Source organism: Phocoena sinus, chromosome 5, assembly GCF_008692025.1.
Source record: "Phocoena sinus isolate mPhoSin1 chromosome 5, mPhoSin1.pri, whole genome shotgun sequence".
NCBI classification, from domain to species: domain Eukaryota; kingdom Metazoa; phylum Chordata; class Mammalia; order Artiodactyla; family Phocoenidae; genus Phocoena; species Phocoena sinus.
This window is the reverse complement of record NC_045767.1, coordinates 33,881,691-33,903,446: the sequence shown is the minus strand read 5'-3', so window position 1 is coordinate 33,903,446 and position 21,756 is coordinate 33,881,691. Positions and strand designations below refer to the sequence as shown.

At 39.4% G+C, this 21,756-nt stretch overlaps 1 protein-coding gene across 3 annotated transcripts in view; it reads left to right on the top strand.

Moving 5' to 3' along the window:
• NPNT (nephronectin) overlaps positions 1–9,945 on the top strand; it is a 77,939-nt gene extending 67,994 nt beyond the window's left edge. For 2 of the 3 annotated variants that reach the window (XM_032633677.1, XM_032633676.1), the window contains 2 exons: positions 5,587–5,843; positions 7,234–8,635. In XM_032633677.1, coding sequence (XP_032489568.1) covers positions 5,587–5,843; positions 7,234–7,344 — 368 coding nt within the window. In that variant the 3' untranslated portion in view covers positions 7,345–8,635. Of the gene's footprint in view, positions 1–5,586; positions 5,844–7,233; positions 8,636–8,702 lie in introns of those variants that run through there. The other variant, XM_032633679.1, reaches the window with a different exon arrangement.
• The last annotated feature ends 11,811 nt before the right edge of the window (positions 9,946–21,756 follow it).

Here is a 21,756-nt window from a genome sequence, read left to right as displayed (position 1 = left end):
GGCCTCTGTGTCCTGGTTGTGTGCATGATCCGATTAGCAGATCTCAGGCCTGTAGATCTGAGTGACCTCTGACCTGGAGTAGTGTGCGACAGAAGGAAGGATCTTTAGCAACCATGTGTGATAGAATGGTGAATAATGTTCATGGTCGTAATGAATAACTCTTTCAAGTAAGGTATACACTGGGGAGAATAATTCATGCTAAAGTCAGAAGAATTCATTGCACTTCTCTGTAGACAGTCTATGTAAAATGTTTGAGCTTTAGAACTTAAATACTATCTTTTAGAACCAATTTAGTACTTTTCAACGGTTTCTATTATTCGTCACATAGGTAAATGTTTAAATTTGTTGTGACCCCAAATCCACTTGCCCTCCAATAGAAAAATGAGAAGAGAATTGACAGAGTGGTAGACCAAAAAAAAGGTTTGAAATGGTTCTTTGGCTGTGATAATACAGAACAAGTTGAAAGGAAGTGGTGGCTGCTTGTGATTGGATAGCTCCTGGTGATTGGCTCCGGCCCCTCAAGGATGCTCTTCTGGGGTTGCTCCAGGTTTTTACCAACAACTTGGATGAACTGGATATTGAAGGCATACTAACCAATCTGTGGCTAACGTAAAGCCAGAGGAGAAAGCGACTGTGTGCGCTGACACAAACAGCATGCAAAGATTAGATCAATGGGTCCCACTTAAGAGGGTGAAATCTACTGGGGATGAATACACGGTGTAGCTCATGGTCGAGAAACCACCTACACAGCTGTAGGAGGGGAAAGATGGGACTTAGCAGAAAGTGTGAAAGACTTTTAGACTTTTTGTGGGTAATAAATCAACATGACTGAACGCTGTATCATTGCTGCCCAAAAGCTGGGTCAGCTCCATAGAAATACGTATTTTTTTCCAGCACAGAAAATACACTTTGGTAGGTTCTTACCAGTCTGAGAAGTATAGAGGTAATTGTAGGTCACTCAAAAGAGAATGACCTGGATGGAGAGGTGTCTCAGAGCCTGTAGAAAAACAGGTGAGAAACCCAGAATGTTTAGCCTGGAGAAGAAATAATGGAGCGGGGCAGCTTTTCAAATACAAGACCGACAACATCTATCTCAGTTGTTCTGTGATCACAAGGGGATAAGAAGTCGGATCAGTAGGTGAAAACTGCAGGGGGATCGATTTTTGCTCACGCTCAGAACTTTACCATAGTCAGAGCTGTCTGAAGAGAAATCAGGCAGCCACGGAAGCAGGGGGCTCTCTGTTGGTGGAGATGTTTGACTGGGTGACATATGACAAGATGTTGTTTCGAGAATTAGACAAAGGGTGGATTAGAAAGCCTCTTATACCGGCTCTGGGAGCCTCTGACTCAGAATGGAATGTCCCAGGTATCGGTGAGCAGCGTTCTAGCTTGGAGAATGGATGGGGAGACCAAAGATGGCAGAGATTTAGTTAGAAGAGGTAGGAGGACATAGCTTATGTCAGGGCGGAAATCGTAGGCGGGCTTTTTAGAATATGTCGGGGAGTTCTAACCATATACAGATTCTGACATACCCAGAGGGAGAATGCTAATGAAGCTTACTTTCCGTGCCTATTTTTCTTCTAGGCAGTTCAGGTGGGGTTATGTATGTATCTCATGCTAAGGCCAGAGAAGACTATAAGCAATTTAATCAATTATTTTTGTGTATCATTTTAACTACCAAACTAATAGTTTGCGTGTTTCTATCTAGATTATACCACATTAGTAAAGGAGCATATGTTTGGATTTCCACATATGATTTTTATGTTGTGCATTTCTTATCCAAGATCCAGATTTGCAAATATTCTTATATGCTAATATCTCTAAAAAAACCTTCCCTTAAACAAACGTATAACTTTGAGAAACAGCTGCAAAATAAGTGCATTTGCTAGTCACCTTCCTGGTGTTCCTTAGGTTTTGTTATCACATTCAGTCTTAAACTTACTTGCGAGATAGGGAAATTAATCCATCCTCTAGGGAATGGAAAATTGTGCTCCTGACAGATGTGCTAATGTGCTACAGACTTATAGCTGTGGCCCTGAACACACGCCCTTCTCCCCAAGGCTAAACTTGGGGCCCTTTTCCTGGCACCCTAATCTCAACCGACTCAGCACTCTGTCGGCTACTGGTAGCTACAAGGAATTCGTTTAAATATAAAATATGCCAGCATGTACGTACAACTATGTCTATTGCAGCGTTAAGAAACATTATTTTGAAATACATGAAAATGGAAAAATAAATCAACAGTGAAAATAAAAGCTCCCTCCCAACCCTGGGCCCCAGTCATCCTCCCCAGATGCAACCAGTTTCTTGGTTACCTTTCCAGAGAGCTATTTTTCCTCACAACAGCCCTCTCTTCTGTACCTTGCTTCTTCCACTTAACAATATTATCTTAAGAGTTAACCTGAGTGTGGACCTGCTATATAACACAGGGAGCTCAGCTCGGTGCTCTGTGACGACCTAATGGGTGGGATGGGGCTGTGGGAGGGAGGTCCAAGAGGGAGGGGATATAGGTATACATAGAGCTGAATCACTACACTGTACAGCAGAAACTAACACAACATTGTAAAGCAATTTTACTCCAAAGGGAAAAAAAAAAACAACATGAGTGGACTTTGAAGCCAGAATGCCTGGGCTGAAACCCACCATCACCACTTACGAGCTTTGATCTTGAGCAGGTTACTTAAATGGGGTCATCAGTAGTGTCTAGTAAACGTATGTAAAGCATTTAAAGCAGTCCCTGTCCTAGAGTCACCATTAAAATAGTATTAGCCATTGTTGTCGAAGACTGTTCTGTATCAGTGCATACATAACACCTTCATTCTTAAATGAATGGCGGTTACTCCATCACTTCTTAAACGTATTTAATCAGACATCCATTGAGGGACGTTTCAGTTGTTTCCAGCCTTTTGGTAGTTCAGACAATGCTGCAGTTAGTAACCCTGTCCAGATATCATTTCATCTATGTTTGAAATTAAAATTTTATCACCTATATATCTGGCAACTGTTACAGGATCTATTATTTACCAAAAAACAGCTTTAGATATTGTGATGCTTTAAACTGAATCCATGAAAATATGTAATGTAATTTTTTTATTTAAACCAGTATTTTGGAATCAGAAGTGAAATTTTTATTTACTAGGTAATTTGGAGTGCTAGATCAATTTTTCCCTTAGCTACTGTTCCAACTTTGTAATACTTCCATTTATTAAAAAGGGAAAGAATTCTTCATGGCAAAAAGAAAAACAGTCCTAGTGGCCACAGAGTAGCCCTCTAGGGGAAGAGCAATTGTAACCTCATTTATAGAGTTTTAAAAATCTATATAAAGTGATTATTTGACTCTTTTATTAGGATGTCTTGGTTTTTGTTAGGTTGTCTTTCTGCAGGCAGCGTCTGGCATAGTGATATTAGTATACATTCCACAGGGATTTAAGATAATCCTTGTTTTCTTAAAACTTGCAGGTTAACTGTAATAACCTTATATCTTAGTCTTAACCAAAATACCTGTGATGATTCAAAAAGCTGACCAACGGGGAGACGTTCTAAATCCATCTAAATATTTTGGCTCAAAATATTGTTTGGATTAATTTGGGGAAGACGGGGGTGGAAGGAGTACAAAAAACTGTGTTTGTTTTTGGTGAGTCAAGTACCTGACTCAGGATCTGTTTCTCTGTTGTTTTTTGCTGTATTCTTGGAATGTCATTTATTCAACAAATGGCATTAAACTCCTACCATACGCGAGGAGTGTAATGGGGTTTGGAGAGAGGTTGGCTCTGACATCAAAGAGTTCACAGTCTCTTTGACTGTAAGAGACCCTCTTTGACTGCGGGAGAGAAACGTGTAAACCAGTGATTCCTGTGCTGAATAGGGGTTCAGGCAGTTCTGAACTCAAACTGTTACTCTGCTGCCTACTGGCTGGGTGACACCTTGGGTGACTTCACCTCTCAAAGCCTTAGGCTTGTTTTGCAGGTGCAGAAGCTAATAAGTGTTCACTCCACGGGCTTGTTAGCAAGGTTAAATGAGATGCTCCCCGGAGAGCCCCCGTACAGAACCTGGCCCTCGCAGGTACACACAACTCACTTATTTGGGCCTTTAAAGGCTCAGAGGAGACTTGATAGAGGAGAAGTCACTTGAAGAATAGGACATCCCAAACCTTGTCATGTCTTGTACAGATTAAGCATAAGGAATGCTTTTCAATGAAAGATAAGTGGGGTTTCTACCAAAACAGTTACAGGTGTTCAGCATTCCAACCACATTTTTCCTATGGATAAGTCAGTGTTGAGACTACAGTGTGTTTTTCAGGTGGCTGCAATAAAACAGCCTGAGGGGAATGTCACTTGTACTTGGACTGAGTTTCAGACTACTACTTGAAACTTTCCATCTCTTGAGAAGCACCGTCCCCCACGTCACTGCTGCTCAAACTTTTTTTTCCCCCTTAACTGCAGTTCCTCTAACAATAGAGGGAAGCAAACTCTGGAGCCCTAGGGATCCAAGGACATCATCAAAGCGACCTTTCCAAAGGGAAAGATTTTACTAACATTTTGTGTTCATGTATGTGTAATGGAAAATCTCTATATCAATTATATTTTTATGGATTTGTATTTATATAAAAAATCTTTTTAACTGCTTACCTCCAAATACTATTGATGCTCCAGGAAGATGTGGCAGGTTTCCAGAACACTTCTGCATCTTCTTGAGGTCAGGTACGAGAAGCACAGCAAACTCATTTTTAAAGGATCCTTCTCCCTTTAGAGCATTGGTCCCCAACCTTTTTGGCACCAGGAACCGGTTTCTTGGAAGACAGTTTTTCCACGGACTGGGGAAGGAGGGATGGTTTGGGGATGATTCAAGCGCATTACATTTATTGTGTCCTTTATTTCTATTATTATTACTTTCTAATATATAATGAAATAATTATACAACTCACCAGGAGGCAGAGCTCAGGCGGTAATGCGAGCGATGGGGAGCGGCTGTAAACACAGATGAAGCTGCGCTCGTTCGCCCACCGCTCGCCTCCTCCTGTGCGGCCCGCTTCCTAACAGGCCACGGACCGGTACTGGTCTGTGGCCCGGGGGTTGGGGACCCGTGCTTTAGAGATTATCTTTCTTTTAAAAGAGGGGAGAGGAGAGAATAAACAGATCTACTGCCCCTTTAAATCACCATCTGCTTTACTGCCAGGAGACAGAAAATCCACCTAGAAAATTCTCCCTGGTAACTTCACCACCATACCAGCCAGCCAGCATGACAGTATAATTCTAGGTGCAAGAAGATCAAGAGGTGGTGAATGTGTGTATGTCTGATCATATTTAACTGGAAATATTTATAGCGTTAGGATGACTAATTATTGTCTGTCCCTGGCATAATCTGGACTCCTCAGGAGCGAAGTGTTTTCTGGAAATACAAAGCCATAGAATTTAAGACAGCCATGGACCTAAACCCTATTTTTCTCCTTCGAAAACCTGGAATTCTTTACTGATGACCGGCACCGTCTGAAGTTCACTAAAACAAGAGGAGCGAAATGCCCGTCCCCGCCGTCGCACCAGCAGGGACCTGGGCGCGCGCATACACGGCCCCGCTTTTCCCCTGCAGGTGGACAGTATCTGACCGTCTCGGCAGCCAAAGGCCCGGCAGGAAAGGCCGCTCGCCTGCTGCTCCCACTCGGCCACCTCCTGCACTCAGGGGACTTGTGCCTGTCGTTCAGGCACAAGGTGACGGGGCTGCACTCCGGCACGCTCCAGGTGTTTGTGAGAAAACACGGTGCCCACGGAGCAGCCCTGTGGGGAAGAAATGGTGGCCACAGCTGGAGGCAAACGCGCATCACCCTGCGAGGGGCTGACGTCAAGAGCGTAAGTAGACCCGCCGGGGAGGTAGAACCGGGGAGGGTTTCCTTTCAGAGGAGAGCTCTGGGATCTGCGGTGGACGCCTCCGTCTCTTCCTGAATTTAGGTGCAAGGCTTGTGCCTCGGCTGGGCGTGGTGACCCCATGCGTTGCCTCTTTCTATACCCCCTCTGCCCCTTCGTACACATTCTTCATGGCAACCTCTGACCACTGTCACTCTCCCCACCCTGGTGAATAGCCCCTATTTTTAATGAAAAAAAAATGTAGGAGTTGAAAAAGTGAAAAAAAAAAAAGTTAACAGAAACTTCAAAGGGTGGCGGCGGGGTACCTGCTTTTCCTTTTCCTTAAACTCCTTGTACTTCAAACTTTGACCACCATGAGTTACCCTAAACTGTTTTTTTGGGGGGGGTGGGGGAATGTTTCTTTAAAGTCTTTGTTTTCCCTTTGCCTCAGAGATCATAGTTAAGCAGCCTTGGATGGAAACTAGAACAATACTCTTGGAAAGTATTATCTTATTCAGGACAGGTGGTGGGAAAAGCTTTGCTTGAATATATAAAATTTATCCTAAGTAATCAAGTCATAGGTAGCAATAAAATGATCTATAAACCCCACTGAAATAGTGAATGTATTTGGAAAAAGTGTCTTCTTTATGTTGATCCTAATAAAACAGTTATTAGGAAATTCTGCCTCTATACCTATAGGTATAGTGTCTAGAAACTTTTAAAAGAAAGAATAGACTCCATGAAGACAGCTTGTATCAGAGTCTTGGATTTTGTTTTACTCTGTTTCTCTTTCTTAAAATTTTTCTTAATATTTACATTGTTTGGAAATATAAAAAGTTGTTTCACATCCTAACATAGGTTTCTGTTAGATAAAATACAGGAAAGATTTTGGTCTTTACGTAAGTGAAACAACACTGTGATTGTATTAGGGTGTTTGACTCTATTCCATTTTAGGCAACAAAACTATATGAAATTAACCCAGAGGAGGAACTAGAAAACATCCAAGATAGGCTGCACGATTATGATCTTTCAAATCTTTGGCTCATAATTTCTACACCTTTATATTCCATCACACTCTCTACTTCTGACCTCGGTAATCTTTGACAAAAGTGTCCACTTCATAATCATTCCTAAATGTAAGTAGTCCATTGTTTAGAATGACTTTTTTAAAGAGTAACTGATTCTGAGCAATGGGGTCTGGTTAACGATTTACTGACGACTTAAGTTCCTACCAGAAGGCAAGCCTCACTGACACTGGCAACTCTGTTCTAGTCTTTCCTTCTGTTAAGTAAGTTTACTATATAGTTTTGGGGAAAGTTTGTCTTTACTTTGCTAAACGAGCAGGCATTGGAAAGGGGCAGAGGAGGCTTGACCGGTGTGTACATTCTCTCCCTAGGTCATCTTCAAAGGTGAAAAAAGGCGTGGTCACACTGGGGAGATTGGATTGGATGATGTGAGCTTGAAAAAAGGCCACTGCTCTGAAGAACGCGAGCAACTCCAGAACTAGCAATGAACCCCCGTGTTGCTCCCTCTTCTTTTTCCAACCTTCACCTCCTGTCCTTTCCTCCCTCGTATCAGGCCTAGGAGAAGAGTGGGTCAGGAGAAAGTCTGGTTGGTGACCCACATCTTGCTGGCCTGCTTTTGTGCAATCCCAGTGAACAGTGACACCTTCCTTGAAATACAGGGGGGGGCATCTGTAGATGTGTCCAAAGCCATCTTTGGGTGTTACCTTTCATCCTATGTCTCTTAAGAAGGCCTTCAGTGTGTGTGACCTATACCGTCCTTCATCCTGGTTACAAGGTGTTCCTTGTAGCAAATTAGAGGAGAAGTTTTCAAAAGAAATCTGTGCAAATGACCATTCTGTTATCTGTTCAGTGTTGTACCACGAGTAGTATTGACTTCCCCTAAGATGCGTTGTACAATGTGCTTGTGAAATTGGTTTCTCCTCTCCACTTGGTACTTCTGGTCTGACCTGAACTCTGACTTTTACTGCCACTCACTTTATAAAAGAAGGGTATGTAGCATATCAAGATGCATTTATTCTTGTTATCTGTATTTTTCTTTTAAAGACAATTATGTAGAGTGGGCACGCAATCCCTCGTTAGTAGTACTGTGTTTTGTGTAAATGTGTTATTGGTATTAAGTAGTTATGTGTTCCTAATATTTACAGACTCTAGTTGCAAGGGAAAGGCAGCTTATGATCTCTTGAGTTAAAAAAATACATGGTGGAATGGCATCCAGTTCCATGACCTTATATTGGCAGCAAGAGAAAATTGGAAGAGGTGTCTGTGGTTGTAGGGAGATGAATTTTTTAACGGCCTTGAGTTTGATCACTACAAAGTAATAGACAGGAAACTGTAGTTAACATGTAAAACCCTCACTGTTTCAGGTTATACTTTAAAACCAACAGCCTTTACCATAACAACGTGGTTCTTTCTGGTAATATGTAAGAAGCTTTTGGAAGTTCTGGTTGTTTCAGAGAAAAGCTTCTGTTTGTGGAAGCTGGGTGTGGGGAAACATGGGGGAAGCTCCGTTGAAATAGATTTTCATACTGACTTTTCAATGAGTATAAATTTAGGCAGGTCTAGATCACAACTTATGTGCTGTTGTGTCAGGAAGGGTTGGGAAGGGAGTCTCATGCTTTGAGGCATCGGACGTGCTGGAATGGGATTCTCACACACACACACTAAATCAACAGGTCAAGATTGGAATTCTAAGATCTATGAACCCCTAACTATATTTCCTCCCTGCAAAGTTTACCTTTAGATTTAAACAAAATACATAACTTTTAAAAGACATCTTATTCCTGAGGCTTTTCTTTATTTCCAATTAAGTAATCAAACTATTTTCTGCTGTTTTTGCCAGGAATCACAAAGATGATTAAAGGGTTGGAAAAAAAGATCTGTGATGAAAAGTTAAAGGAACTGGGATTATTCAGCGTGGAGAAGAGAAAACTGAGGGGCAAACAACTGCTGGTTTTCAAGTATATGAAGGGCTGGTACGGAGAGGATGGTGACCAGCTGTTCTCCATATGCACTGAGAATAGAACAAGAGGAAACAGGCTTAGACTGGAGTGTGAGGGAGCATTTCCTGGCAGGGACGGTTATTAAGTTAGAATCCTTTGTCTAAAAGAAAAAGTGTGAATTTTTTTTTGAGGCTTTTTAAAATTTGATAACTTTTTTTTTCTATTTTTTCTTACCTCAAGGTAGAGTAACATTACAGAATCTCCCCAAAGATGTTTTCATCCTATTACTATGTAATGAAAGTCTCCAGAACTAAGTAACTTGGACCAGGGCTAAGGTCTAATTTAGGTACTTCCCTCTTGACCGCCTAATAGCGAGGAATCAAAAGGGGAAAAGCCACCAAATGCTGAGGTCATGAAAATGTCTCTCCCTTTATGGCAAACCCAGCAGTATTTAAAAAAACAAAAACAAAAAAATTAAAAATCTGTTTGTTCCAAAAGAGTATGATGGGCAGATATTTTAGTATCTCAGTAATGTCCTAATGTGGTGGTATATATTTCTTTTCTTGGTAAAGGTATAACCCTTTCACTTGCTTAATGGATGATGATATTTGATGACCATAACAAAGGACACAGTTTAGAGAGATTTTTATCTGGTGCATTCTCTCTGCAGCATGTGTGACAGCTTAACTTGGCTACTGAAAAAGAGAGTGCCATGCGCAGCACCACTGCCAGGACCTTTCCTTCTCCTAATGGTAGAAGTTTCTCTTATCAATGGGAATCTCCCAAGTCCCACAAAATGGTATTGTTTTGGGAACAGTAGGTACAATAGACAACAATAGGTCTTTCATCATTTAACTTGGTGGATGCAAGGCCAGAGGGGCATATAAATCAGTAAGCCTTTGAGTAGGGGCCAGAAAATATGGCTTTAGATCCATTTTTTAATGATTCATTTCCTTTTTGGTCATATAACTGCACAACTAGTGATGAAAGGGGAAAATAATAGAAAGTTTCACTTTTAGGTGCCAATAATGCATTGCACTACACTGATGGAAGAAGTTATCCAAAGTACTGTATAACATCTTGTTTATTATTTAATGTTTTCTAAAGTGAAAAATGTTAGTGGTTTTCCAAACAGCCAAATAAAAATAATTCTCTATAAATAAAAACAATAATACCAGTTGTCTCTTGTTTTTTTTTAAACTGGAAGAATTATCGAGGTGATTTGATTTTTCACAAAAGCCATCTATAGTATTGCTTTAGTTATGTTTTCTCAAATCTCATTTAGTTGTAAACATTTGCCTCAGATCCTTTTATATAAAGGCAGGATAAGTAAAGATAGATATAAATATATATGAATTATAAATGAAGTCTTTTACTAGTGTTGATTTTGTTAATTTATGACATTTTACTCATATTCCAATAACCTTTCCTGATGGAGAAAAATAATTATAAGGAAACAAAATTAATGAAATCATTCAAGATCAAAAATTAGTCCTCCCACAGAATTATAATAAATAGAGAATATGCTTAATGGCGTCTTTCTTTCCAATACTCAGAGAACCCTTAGTGGCAAGGAAACTCAAGTTTTGGATAAATACATACTTTAAGCAAAAGGTAAAGAAAAATTGCAGCTTCCTTATCTCAGAGTTGTTTCCTTATCTCAGAGGTCCTTCCTAATCATCCATGGGAGATCTGAGAAAGCTGAGGTTTTCCAAATATGTTAAGAAGTTAAACCTCTTCTGAAACTGAGGTGGGAGGAAGCAGATAAAATATGAGATCCCAGAGTCCAGTTCATCTATTTACTTGACAGATTTTACAGCACTTACTGTGTGCCTGGCTCTGGGCTACAACAGTAAGCAGACTCCCCTTTGTGGAGCTTCAATCTAGAGAGGAAGATGGACATGTATCAAAGTTATATAGATAAATGCAAAATTGCTATTCTGAAAACTGGCATACTTTGAAGGCTCTGAAAGTGTGGTGGGTTCCAGGACGTTTGGCCCATTGTCTTTCAAACTCTAATGTACATGTGTATGGGAATCACCTGGAGATCTTGTTAAAATGCAGCTTATGATTCAGTGGATCTGTAGTGGGACTTGAGATTCCGCATTTCTAACCAGCTCCTGGGTGATGCCCATGCTGCTGGTGTTGGGGCCAAATTTGGATTACAGGTCCTTAGTGATAATACACTGAGGAGCCTGGGGCCTTCATCTCTGTTAACATTCATTGCTGGAAGGCATAAAGGTCCCTGGTTGCAAGATCTACATTCACAAATATTCACTAAGTTCCAGTGAATTTTTTCCTTCAAAAAATGTTTGGGCTTAGACAAATAGAGAATATCAATAAGTAGACAAATATTATTTTAAAAGAACAGAAACTACGGTTATAATAGTACAATCACTAAAATGAAAAACTGATCAAGGTATTCAACAGCAGATTTGAGCTGGTAGGAGAAAGAATCAGTCAACTTGAAGATAACGTCAGCTGAGATTACCTAATTTGAGGGAAGAATAAAGCTTCAGTAAGGATAAACAACTAGACTTGAGATCAATAACAGAAGAGTTGAAAAATTCTATAAGCCAACCAGGCCTAACATCTGTAGAACATGCCACTGAACACAAGAATATACATTTTTCTCAAGTGCATAGAGATGTTGACGGACATAAATTAGGCCATAAGACACTACCTCAAATTTAAAAGAATTGAAATTATATAAAATAATTCCTTCCACCACAGTGGATGAAATTAGAAATCAGTAACAAAGGGAAATTTGAGAAATTTACAATTATGTGGAAATTAACGTGCTTCTAACCACTGGCTGAAAGAAGAAATCACAGGGAAATTAAGAAATATTTTGAGGTTAATACAAATGAAAACATACCCAAACTTATGGGATAAGCTAAAGCTTTGTTTATAGATGCCTATATAAATATTTATAAATGCCTATAAATTATATTTATAAATGCCTATATTTAAAAAATCTCAAATCAATCTAAACTTCAACCTTATAAAACAAAGAAAAAATTAAATCACAGTAAGCAGAGGAAGGAAATAAAGATTAGAGCAAAAAGAAAAATGAAGTAACAAAAACAATATAGAAAATCAATGAAACTAAAAGTTGGTTCTTTGAAAAGATGAACAAAATTTATGAACATTTAGCTAGACCAAAAAAGAGAAAAAAAGACTTAAATGAACAAAATCAGGAATAAAAGAGGGGATCATCACTGACCTTACAGAAATACAAAAGATTTTAAGGGAACACTATGAACAACTTCATGTCAACAAAATAAGATAACCTAGATGACATGGACAGAGTCTTAGACACAAACTATTGAAACTGCATCGAGAAGAATAGAAACCTGAAGAGACAAATTGCAAGTAAATAGATTGAGCTAATAATCAAAAACTTTCCACAACAGAAAGCCAATTCCCAAAGAGCTTCAATGAAGCAATGAAGTAAACTGACTATTTAAGAATTAGTACCAAGTCTTCATCAACTCTTTAACTATATGGAGGAGGACACACTTTCCAACTCATTCTATGAGACCAGCAAATAGAAGAGTTTGGAGATTACTGCCATCTTAACAATATTAAGTCTTTCATTTCATGAACATGGGATGCAGCAAAGGCAGTGCTCAGGGACTGCAGTAAACACCAATAAACAGTGAAAAAGAAGATCTCAAATCAATACCCTAAATTGACATTAAGGAACTAGAAAAAAGATGCAAATTAAGCCCAAAAATAGCAGGAGGAAGAAAATAATAAAGACATGAATGAAGGTAATGAAATAGAGAAAAGAAAAACACAGAATCAACAAAAGGAAAATTTGGTTCTTTGAAAGGATCAACAAAGTTTTAAAACCATTAACTAGACTAACAACCAAAAAACCCCTAAATAATTAAAATCAGAAATGAAACTGAAACTACTAACCTTACAGAAATAAAAATAAGAGAATGCTATGAACAATTATATGCCAACAATGAACAATTATATGCTGACAAATTAGATATTCCAGATGAAAAGGACAAATTTCTACAAATTAAAAAAAAAAAAGACAAAATCTCAACAGTCCTATGACAAGTAAAGAGAATGAAGCAGTAATCAAAACCACCCAACAAACAAAACTCCAGGACCACCCAGATGTCTTCACTGGTGAATTCTACCAAAATTTAAAGAAGAATTAACAACAATTCTTCCCAAACTCTACAAAGAAATAGAGGATGAGGGACACCTCCTAATTCATTCTATGAGGCCATCATTACTGATACCAAAGCTAGATAAAGCTATAACAAGAAAAGAAAATAGAATTTTCTATTCTATTTTCTGGGGTCTGATTATATGTGGATTATTTTTCCAATGAATACATACTATAATACTACATTATCTGAGGTTGGTTGAATCCATGGATACAGAACCACAGATACAGAGGGCCAACTATAAAGTTATATGCAGATTTTCAATTTCCCTGGGTGGTATTAATGTGCCATTAATCTCTGCATTGTTCAAGGGTCAACTGTACAGATCAATATCCTTTATGAATACAGGTGCAAATATCCTCAACAAGATACTAGCAAACTGACTCCAATAGCACATCAAAAAGATTATATATCATGACAGGATTTATGCCAGAAAGGCAAGGATTTATGCAAGGAAGGCAAAAGTGGTTCAAAATAAGAAAATCCATCATTCAACATTTTACTGGATGCTCTAGTTAATGCAATTAGACAAGAAGAAGAAATATATTGGAAAGTAAAAAGTAAAACTATCTCTATTTGCAGATGACATGATCCTACATATAGAAAATTCCAATGAATCCACAGAAAAGCTACTAGAGTTAGTAAACAAATTCAGCAAAGTTGTGAGCTACAAAATTAACACTAAAAACTCAGTTTTTCTTTGCACCAGCAATGAGCAATATGAAAAGGAAATTAAAACAATTTCATTTATGATAACATCCAAAAGAATAAAATAACTAAGAATACATTTAGCCAAAGAGATGAAAGACTTGTATACAGAAAACTAAAAACATTGCTGAAATAATGTGATGAAATAAAATTCATATTTTATGTCAAGACAAGAAAAGTTTAATCATAAAATTTGTCTCTGCCCATTTGGGCCTCTCCTTTCCCTTTAGTATGTAGTGTGCATTTGCATTAACCAGACCTCCTCAGGAAATAACCTTCCTTCTTAATCTTGTAAGGGGCCACGATGACCTATGATCCACTACTCGTTCTGTACATGTTTATCTGGATGTAAACTGTCAGTAATACCTCATTTGACAAATAACCCTTTGTCTCAAACACTTATATAATTGTGCTTTGACCTCAAATAGGCAGAACAGTCCTCCGAACTTTCTGAAAGACCATTGCCTGGATTATAATCCTCAGGTTGGCCTGTAAAATTTTCCATCTCTTTCTTAGATCAACTCTTGATTAATTTTTTTGTCTACCAGTGTAAGAAGACCTAAATAAATTGAAAGAATTCTGTATTTATGGATTAAAAAACATAATATTATTAAGATCTTAATACTACCAAAAGTCATCTACATATTTAGAAAAATTCCTTTCAAAATTCCAATGACATTTTTTGAGAAAATTGGAACACCAATGTTCAAACTGACATGGAATTTCAAGGAACCCCAAATAGGCAAATAATCTTGAATAAAAAGGACAAAGTTGGAGGATTCATAGTTCCCATTTTCAAAACTTACTGCAAAGCTACAGTAATCAAAGCAGTGTGGTAGTGGCATAAGAACAGACATGGACAAATAGAATAAAATTAAGATTTCATAAATAAACCCATACTTATGGTCAGTTGTTTTTTGACCAGGTTTCCAAGACCATTCACTGGGGAAAGGATAGCCTCTTCAACAAATGGTGCTGGGACAACTGGATATAACACTACATACAAAAATTAACTCAAAATTGATCAATGACCTAAATGTAAGAGCTAATACTATGAAACTTAGAGAAGAAAACATACAGGTAAATTTTCATGACCTTCAGATTTGGCACTGGATTCTTAGCTATGACAGCAAAAGCATGAGTAATAAAAGAAAAAAAGGCAAAGAAGACAAAGGGAGCAGAGCCAAAGCTGACCAACAGTCAGCATAAACTATACATCAGAAATACATCTACACGTGGAACAACTCCTACAGAACACCTACTGAACGCTGACAGAAGACCTCAGACCTCCCAAAAGGCAAGAAACTCTCCACGTACCTGGGTAGGGCAAAAGAAAAAAGGATAAACAGAGACAAAAGAATAGGGACGGGGCCTGCACCAGTGGGAGGGAGCTGTGAAGGAGGAAAGGTTTCCACACACTAGAAGCCCCTTCGCGGGCGGAGACTGTGGGTGGCAGAGTGGGGGAGCTTCAGAGCCGCAGAGGAGAGCGCAGCAACAGGGGTGCAGAGGGCAAAGCGGAGAGATTCCCGCACAGAGGATCGGTGCCAACCGGCACTCACCAGCCCGAGAGGCTTGTCTGCTCCCCCGCCAGGGCGGGATGGGGTGGGAGCTGAGGCTTGGGCTTCGGTCGGAGCGCAGGGAGAGGACTGGCGGCGTGAACACAGCCTACAGGGGGTTAGCGCACCACGGCTAGCCGGGAGGCAGTCCGGGGAAAAATCTGGACCTGCCAAAGAGGCAAGAGACTTTTTCTACCCTCTTTGTTTCCTGCGGCGTGAGGAGGGGGGATTAAGAGCGCTGCTTAAAGGAGCTCCAGAGACAGGCGCGAGCCGCGGCTAAAAGCGCGGACCCCAGAGACAGGCATGAGACTCTAAGGCTGCTGCTGCCACCACCAAGAAGCCTGTGTGCGAGCACAGGTCACTCTCCATACCTCCCTTCTGGGGAGCCTGTGCAGCCCTCCAGTGCCAGGGTCCCGGGATCCACGGACAACTTCCCCGGGAGAACGCACGGCGTGCCTCAGGCTGGTGCAACGTCATGCCGGACTCTGCCACCGCAGGCTCGCCCTGCACTCCGTACCCCTCCCTCACCCCGGCCTGAGTGAGCCAGAGCCCCCGAATCAGTGGCTCCTTTAACCCCGTCCAGTCAGAGCGAAGAACAAATGCCCTCCGGCGACCTACACACAGAGGCGGGGCCAAATCCAAAGCTGAACCCCAGGAGCTGTGCGAACAAAGAAGAGAAAGGGAAGTCTCTCCCAGCAGCCTCAGGAGCAGCAGATTAAATCTCCACAATCAACATGATGTAGCCTGCATCTGTGGAATACATGAATAGACAAAGAATCCTCCCAAACTGAGGAGGTGGACTTCGAGAGCAAGCTTTATTATTTTTTCCCCTTTTCCTCTTTTTGTGAATGTGTATGTGTATGCTTCTGTGTGAGATTTTGTCTGTATAGCTTTGCTTTCACCATTTGTCCTAGGGTTCTATCCTTCTTTTTTTTTTTTTTTACTTTTTAAAACAATTTTTTTCTTAATAATTATTTTCTAATTTTAATTATTTTACCTTTATTTTATTTTCTTTTATCCTCCTTCTTTCTTTCTTTCTTTCTTTCTACTTTTTCTCCCTTTTATTCTGAGCCGTGTGGATGAAAGGCTCTTGGTGCTGCAGCCAGCAGTCAGTGCTGTGCCTCTGAGTTGGAAGAGCCAACTTCAGGACACTGGTCCACAAGAGACTTCCCAGCTCCATGTATCAAATGGCAAAAAACTCTCAGAGACCTACATCTGAACACCAGCACACAGCTTCACTCAACGACCAGCAAGCTACAGTGCTGGACAACCTATGCCAAACAACTAGCAAGACAGGAACACAACCCCACCCATTACCACAGAGGCTGCCTAAAATCATAATAAATCCACAGACACCCCAAAACACACGACCAGACATGGACCTGCCCACCAGAAAGACAAGATCCAGCCTCATCCACCAGAACATAGGCACAAGTCCCCTCCACCAGGAAGCCTACACAACCCACTGAACCAACCTTAGCCACTGGGGACAGACACCAAAAACAACAGGAACTACGAACCTGCAGCCTGCAAAAAGGAGACCCCAAACACAGTAAGATAAGCAAAATGAGAAGACAGAAAAACACACAGCAGATGAAGGAGCAAGAAAACCACCAGAACTAAGAAATGAAGAGGAAATAGGCAGTCTACCTGAAAAAGAATTCAGAATAATGACAGTAAAGATGATCCAAAATCTTGGAAATAGAATAGACAAAATGCAAGAAACATTTAACAAGGACCTAGAAGAACTAAAGATGAAACAAGCAATGATGAACAACACAATAAATGAAATTAAAAATACTCTAGATGGGATCAATAGCAGAATAACTGAGGCAGAAGAACGCATAAGTGACCTGGAAGATAAAAGAGTGGAAATAACTACTGCAGAGCAGAATAAAGAAAAAAGAATGAAAAGAACTGAGGACAGTCTCAGAGACCTCTGGGACAACATTAAACACACCAACATTTGAATTATCGGGGTTCCAGAAGAAGAAGAGAAAAAGAAAGGGACTGAGAAAATATTTGAAGAGATTATAGTTGAAAACTTCCTTAATATGGGAAAGGAAATAGTTAATCAAGTCCAGGAAGCACAGAGAGTCCCATACAGGATAAATCCAAGGAGAAACACGGCAAGACACATATTAAGCAAACTGTCAAAAATTAAATACAAAGAAAGCATATTAAAAGCAGCAAGGGAAAAATAACACACAAGGGAATCCCCATAAGGTTAGCAGCTGATCTTTCAGCAGAAACTCTGCAAGCCAGAAGGGAGTGGCAGGACATATTGAAAGTGATGAAGGAGAAAAACCTACAACCAAGATTACTCTACCCAGCAAGGATCTCATTCAGATTTGATGGAGAAATTAAAACATTTACAGACAAGCAAAAGCTGAGAGAGTTCAGCACCACCAAACCAGCTTTACAAAAATGCTAAAGGAACTTCTCTAGGCAAGAAACACAAGAGAAGGAAAAGACGTACAATAATGAACCCAAAACAATCAAGAAAATGGGAATAGGAACATACATATCGATAATTACCTTAAATGTAAATGGACTAAATGCTCCCACCAAAAGACACAGATTGGCTGAATGGATACAAAAACAAGACCCATATATATGCTATCTACAAGAGACCCACTTCAGACCTAGAGACACATACAGACTGAAAGTAAGGGGATGGAAAAAGATATTCCATGCAAATGGAAACCAAAAGAAAGCTGGAATAGCAATTCTCATATCAGACAAAATAGACTTTAAAATAAAGACTATTAGAAGAGACAAAGAAGGATACTATATAATGATCAAGGGATCGATCCAAGAAGATATAACAATTGTAAATATTTATGCACCCAACATAGGAACACCTCAATACGTAAGGCAAATACTAACAGCCATAAAAGGGGAAATCGACAGTAACACATTCATAGTAGGGGACTTTAACACCCCACTTTCACCAATGGACAGATCATCCAAAATGAAAATAAATAAGGAAACACAAGCTTTAAATGATACATTAAACAAGATGGACTTGATATTTATAGGACATTCCATCCCAAAACAACAGAATACACATTTTTCTCAAGTGTTCATGGAACATTCTCCAAGACAGATCATATCTTGGGACACAAATCAAGCCTTGGCAAATTTAAGAAAATTGAAATTGTATCAAGTATCTTTTCTGACCACAATGCTATGAGACTAGATATCAATTACAGGAAAAGATCTGTAAAAAATACAAACACATGGAGGCTAAACAATGCACTACTTAATAACGAAGTGATCACTGAAGAAATCAAAGAGGAAATAAAAAATACCTAGAAACAAATGACAATGGAGACATGATGACCCCAAACCTATGGGATGCAGCAAAAGCAATTGTAAGAGGGAAGTATATAGCAATACAATCCTACCTTAAGAAACAGGAAACATCTCGCATAAACAACCTAACCTTGCACCTAAAGCGATTAGAGAAAGAAGAACAAAAATCCCCAAAGTTAGCAGAAGGAAAGAAATCATAAAAATCAGATCAGAAATAAATGAAAAAGAAATGAAGGAAACGATAGCAAAGATCAATAAAACTAAAAGCTGGTTCTTTGAGAAGATAAACACAATTGATAAACCACTAGCCAGAATCATCATGAGAAAAGGGAGAAGACTCAAATCAATAGAATTAGAAATGAGAAAGGAGAAGTAACAACTGACACTGCAGAAATACAAAAGGTCATGAGAGATTACTACAAGCAACTCTATGCCAATAAAATAGACAACCTGGAAGAAATGCACAAATACTTAGAAATGCACAACCTGCCAAGGCTGAATCAGGAAGAAACAGAAATATGAACAGACCAATCACAAGCACTGAAATTGAAACTGTGATTAAAAGTCTTCCAACAAACAAAAGCCCAGGACCAGATGGCTTCAGAGGCAAATTCTATCAAGTATTTAGAGAAGAGCTAACACCTATCCTTCTCAAACGCTTCCAAATTATAGCAGAGGGAGGAACACTCCCAAATTCCTTCTACGAGGCCACCATCACCTTGATACCAAAACCAGACAAAGATGTCACAAAGAAAGAAAACTACAGGCCAGTATCACTGATGAACATAGATGCAAAAATCCTCAACAAAATACTAGCAAACAGAATCCAACAGCATATTAAAAAGATCATACACCATGATCAAGTGCGGTTTATTCCAGGAATGCAAGAATTCTTCAATATACACAAATCAATCAATGTGATAAAGCATATTAACAAACTGAAGGAGAAAAACCATATGATCATCTCAATAGATGCAGAGAAAGCTTTTGACAAAATTCAACACCCATTTATGATAAAATACCTGCAGAAAGTAGGCATAGAGGGAACTTTCCTCAACATAATAAAGGTCATATATGACAAACCCACAGCCAACATCATCCTCAATGGTGAAAAACTGAAAGCATTTCCACTAAGATCAGGAACAAGACAAGGTTGCCCACTCTCACCACTCTTATTCAACATAGTTTTGGAAGTTTTAGCCACAGCAATCAGAGAAGAAAAGGAAATAAAAGGAATCCAAATCGGAAAAGAAGAAGTAAAGCTGTCACTGTTTGCAGATGACATGATACTATACATAGAGAATCCTAAAGATGCTACCAGAAAACTACTAGAACTAATCAATGAATTTGGTAAAATAGCAGGATACAAAATTAATGCACAGAAATCTCTGGCATTCCTATACACTAATGATGAAAAATCTGAAAGTGAAATCAGGAAAACACTCCCATTTGCCATTGCAACAAAAAGAATAAAATATCTAGGAATAAACCTACCTATAGAGACAAAAGACCTGTATGCAGAAAATTATAAGACACCGATGAAAGAAATTAAAGATGATACAAATAGATGGAGAGATATACCATGTTATTGGATCTGAAGAATCGACATTGTGCAAATGACTCTACTACCCAAAGCAATCTACAGATTCAATGCAATCCCTATCAAACTACCACTGGCATTTTTCACAAAACTAGAACAAAAAATTCCACAATTTGTATGGAAACACAAAAGACCCCGAATAGCCAAAGCAATCTTGAGAAAGAAAAACGGAGCTGGAGGAATCAGGCTCCCTGACTTCAGACTATACTACAAAGCTACAGTAATCAAGACAGTATGGCACTGGCACAAAAACAGAAAGATCAATGGAACAGGATAGAAAACCCAGAGATAAACCCACGTACATATGGTCACCTTATCTTTGATAAAGGAGGCAGGAATGTACAGTGGAGAAAGGACAGCCTCTTCAATAAGTGGTGCTGGGAAAACTGGACAGGTACATGTAAAAGTATGAGATTAGATCACTCCCTAACACCATACACAAAAATAAGCTCAAAATGGATTAAAGACCTAAATGTAAGGCCAGAAACTATCAAACTCTTAGAGGAAAATAGACAGAACACTCTATGACATAAATCACAGCAAGATCCTTTCTGACCCCCCTCCTAGGGAAATGGAAATAAAAACAAAAATAAACAAATGGGACCTAAGGAAACTTCAAAGCTTTTGCACAGCAAAGGAAACCATAAACAAGACCAAAAGACAACCCTCAGAATGGGCGAAAATATTTGCAAATGAAGCAACTGACAAAGGATTAATCTCCACAATTTATAAGCAGCTCATGCAGCTCAACAGCAAAAAAACAAACAACCCAATCCAAAGATGGGCAGAAGACCTAAGTAGACATTTCTCCAAAGAAGATATACAGAATGCCAACAAACACATGAAAGAATGCTCAACATCATTAATCATTAGAGAAATGCAAATCAAAACTACAATGAGATATCATCTCACACCAGTCAGAATGGCCATCATCAAAAGATCTAGAAACAATAAATTGCTGGAGAGGGTGTGGAGAAAAGGGAACCCTCTTGCACTGCTGGTGGGAATGTGAATTGGTACAGCCACTATGGAGAACAGTATGGAGGTTCCTTGAAAAACTAGAAATAGAACTACCATATGACCCAGCAATCCCACTACTGGGCATATACCCTGAGAAAACCATAATTCAAAAAGAGTCATGTACCAAAATGTTCCTTGCAGCTCTATTTACAATAGCCCAGAGATGGAAACAACCTAAGTGCCCATCATCGGATGAATGCATAAAGAAGATGTGGCACAGATATACAATGGAAATTACTCAGCCATAAAAAGAAATGAAATTGAGCTATTTGTAATGAGATCGATAGACCTAGAATCTGTCATACAGAGTGAAGTAAGTCAGAAAGAAAAAGACAAATACCGTATGCTAACACATATATATGGAATTTAAGGGAAAAAAAATGTCATGAAGAACCTAGGGGTAAGATAGGAATAAAGACGCAGACCTACTGGAGAACGGACTTAAGGATATGGGGAGGGGGAAGGGTGAGTTTTGACAGGGCGAGAGAGAGTCATGGACATATACACACTAACAAACGTAGTAAGGTAGATAGCTGGGGGGAAGCAGCCGCAAGGCACA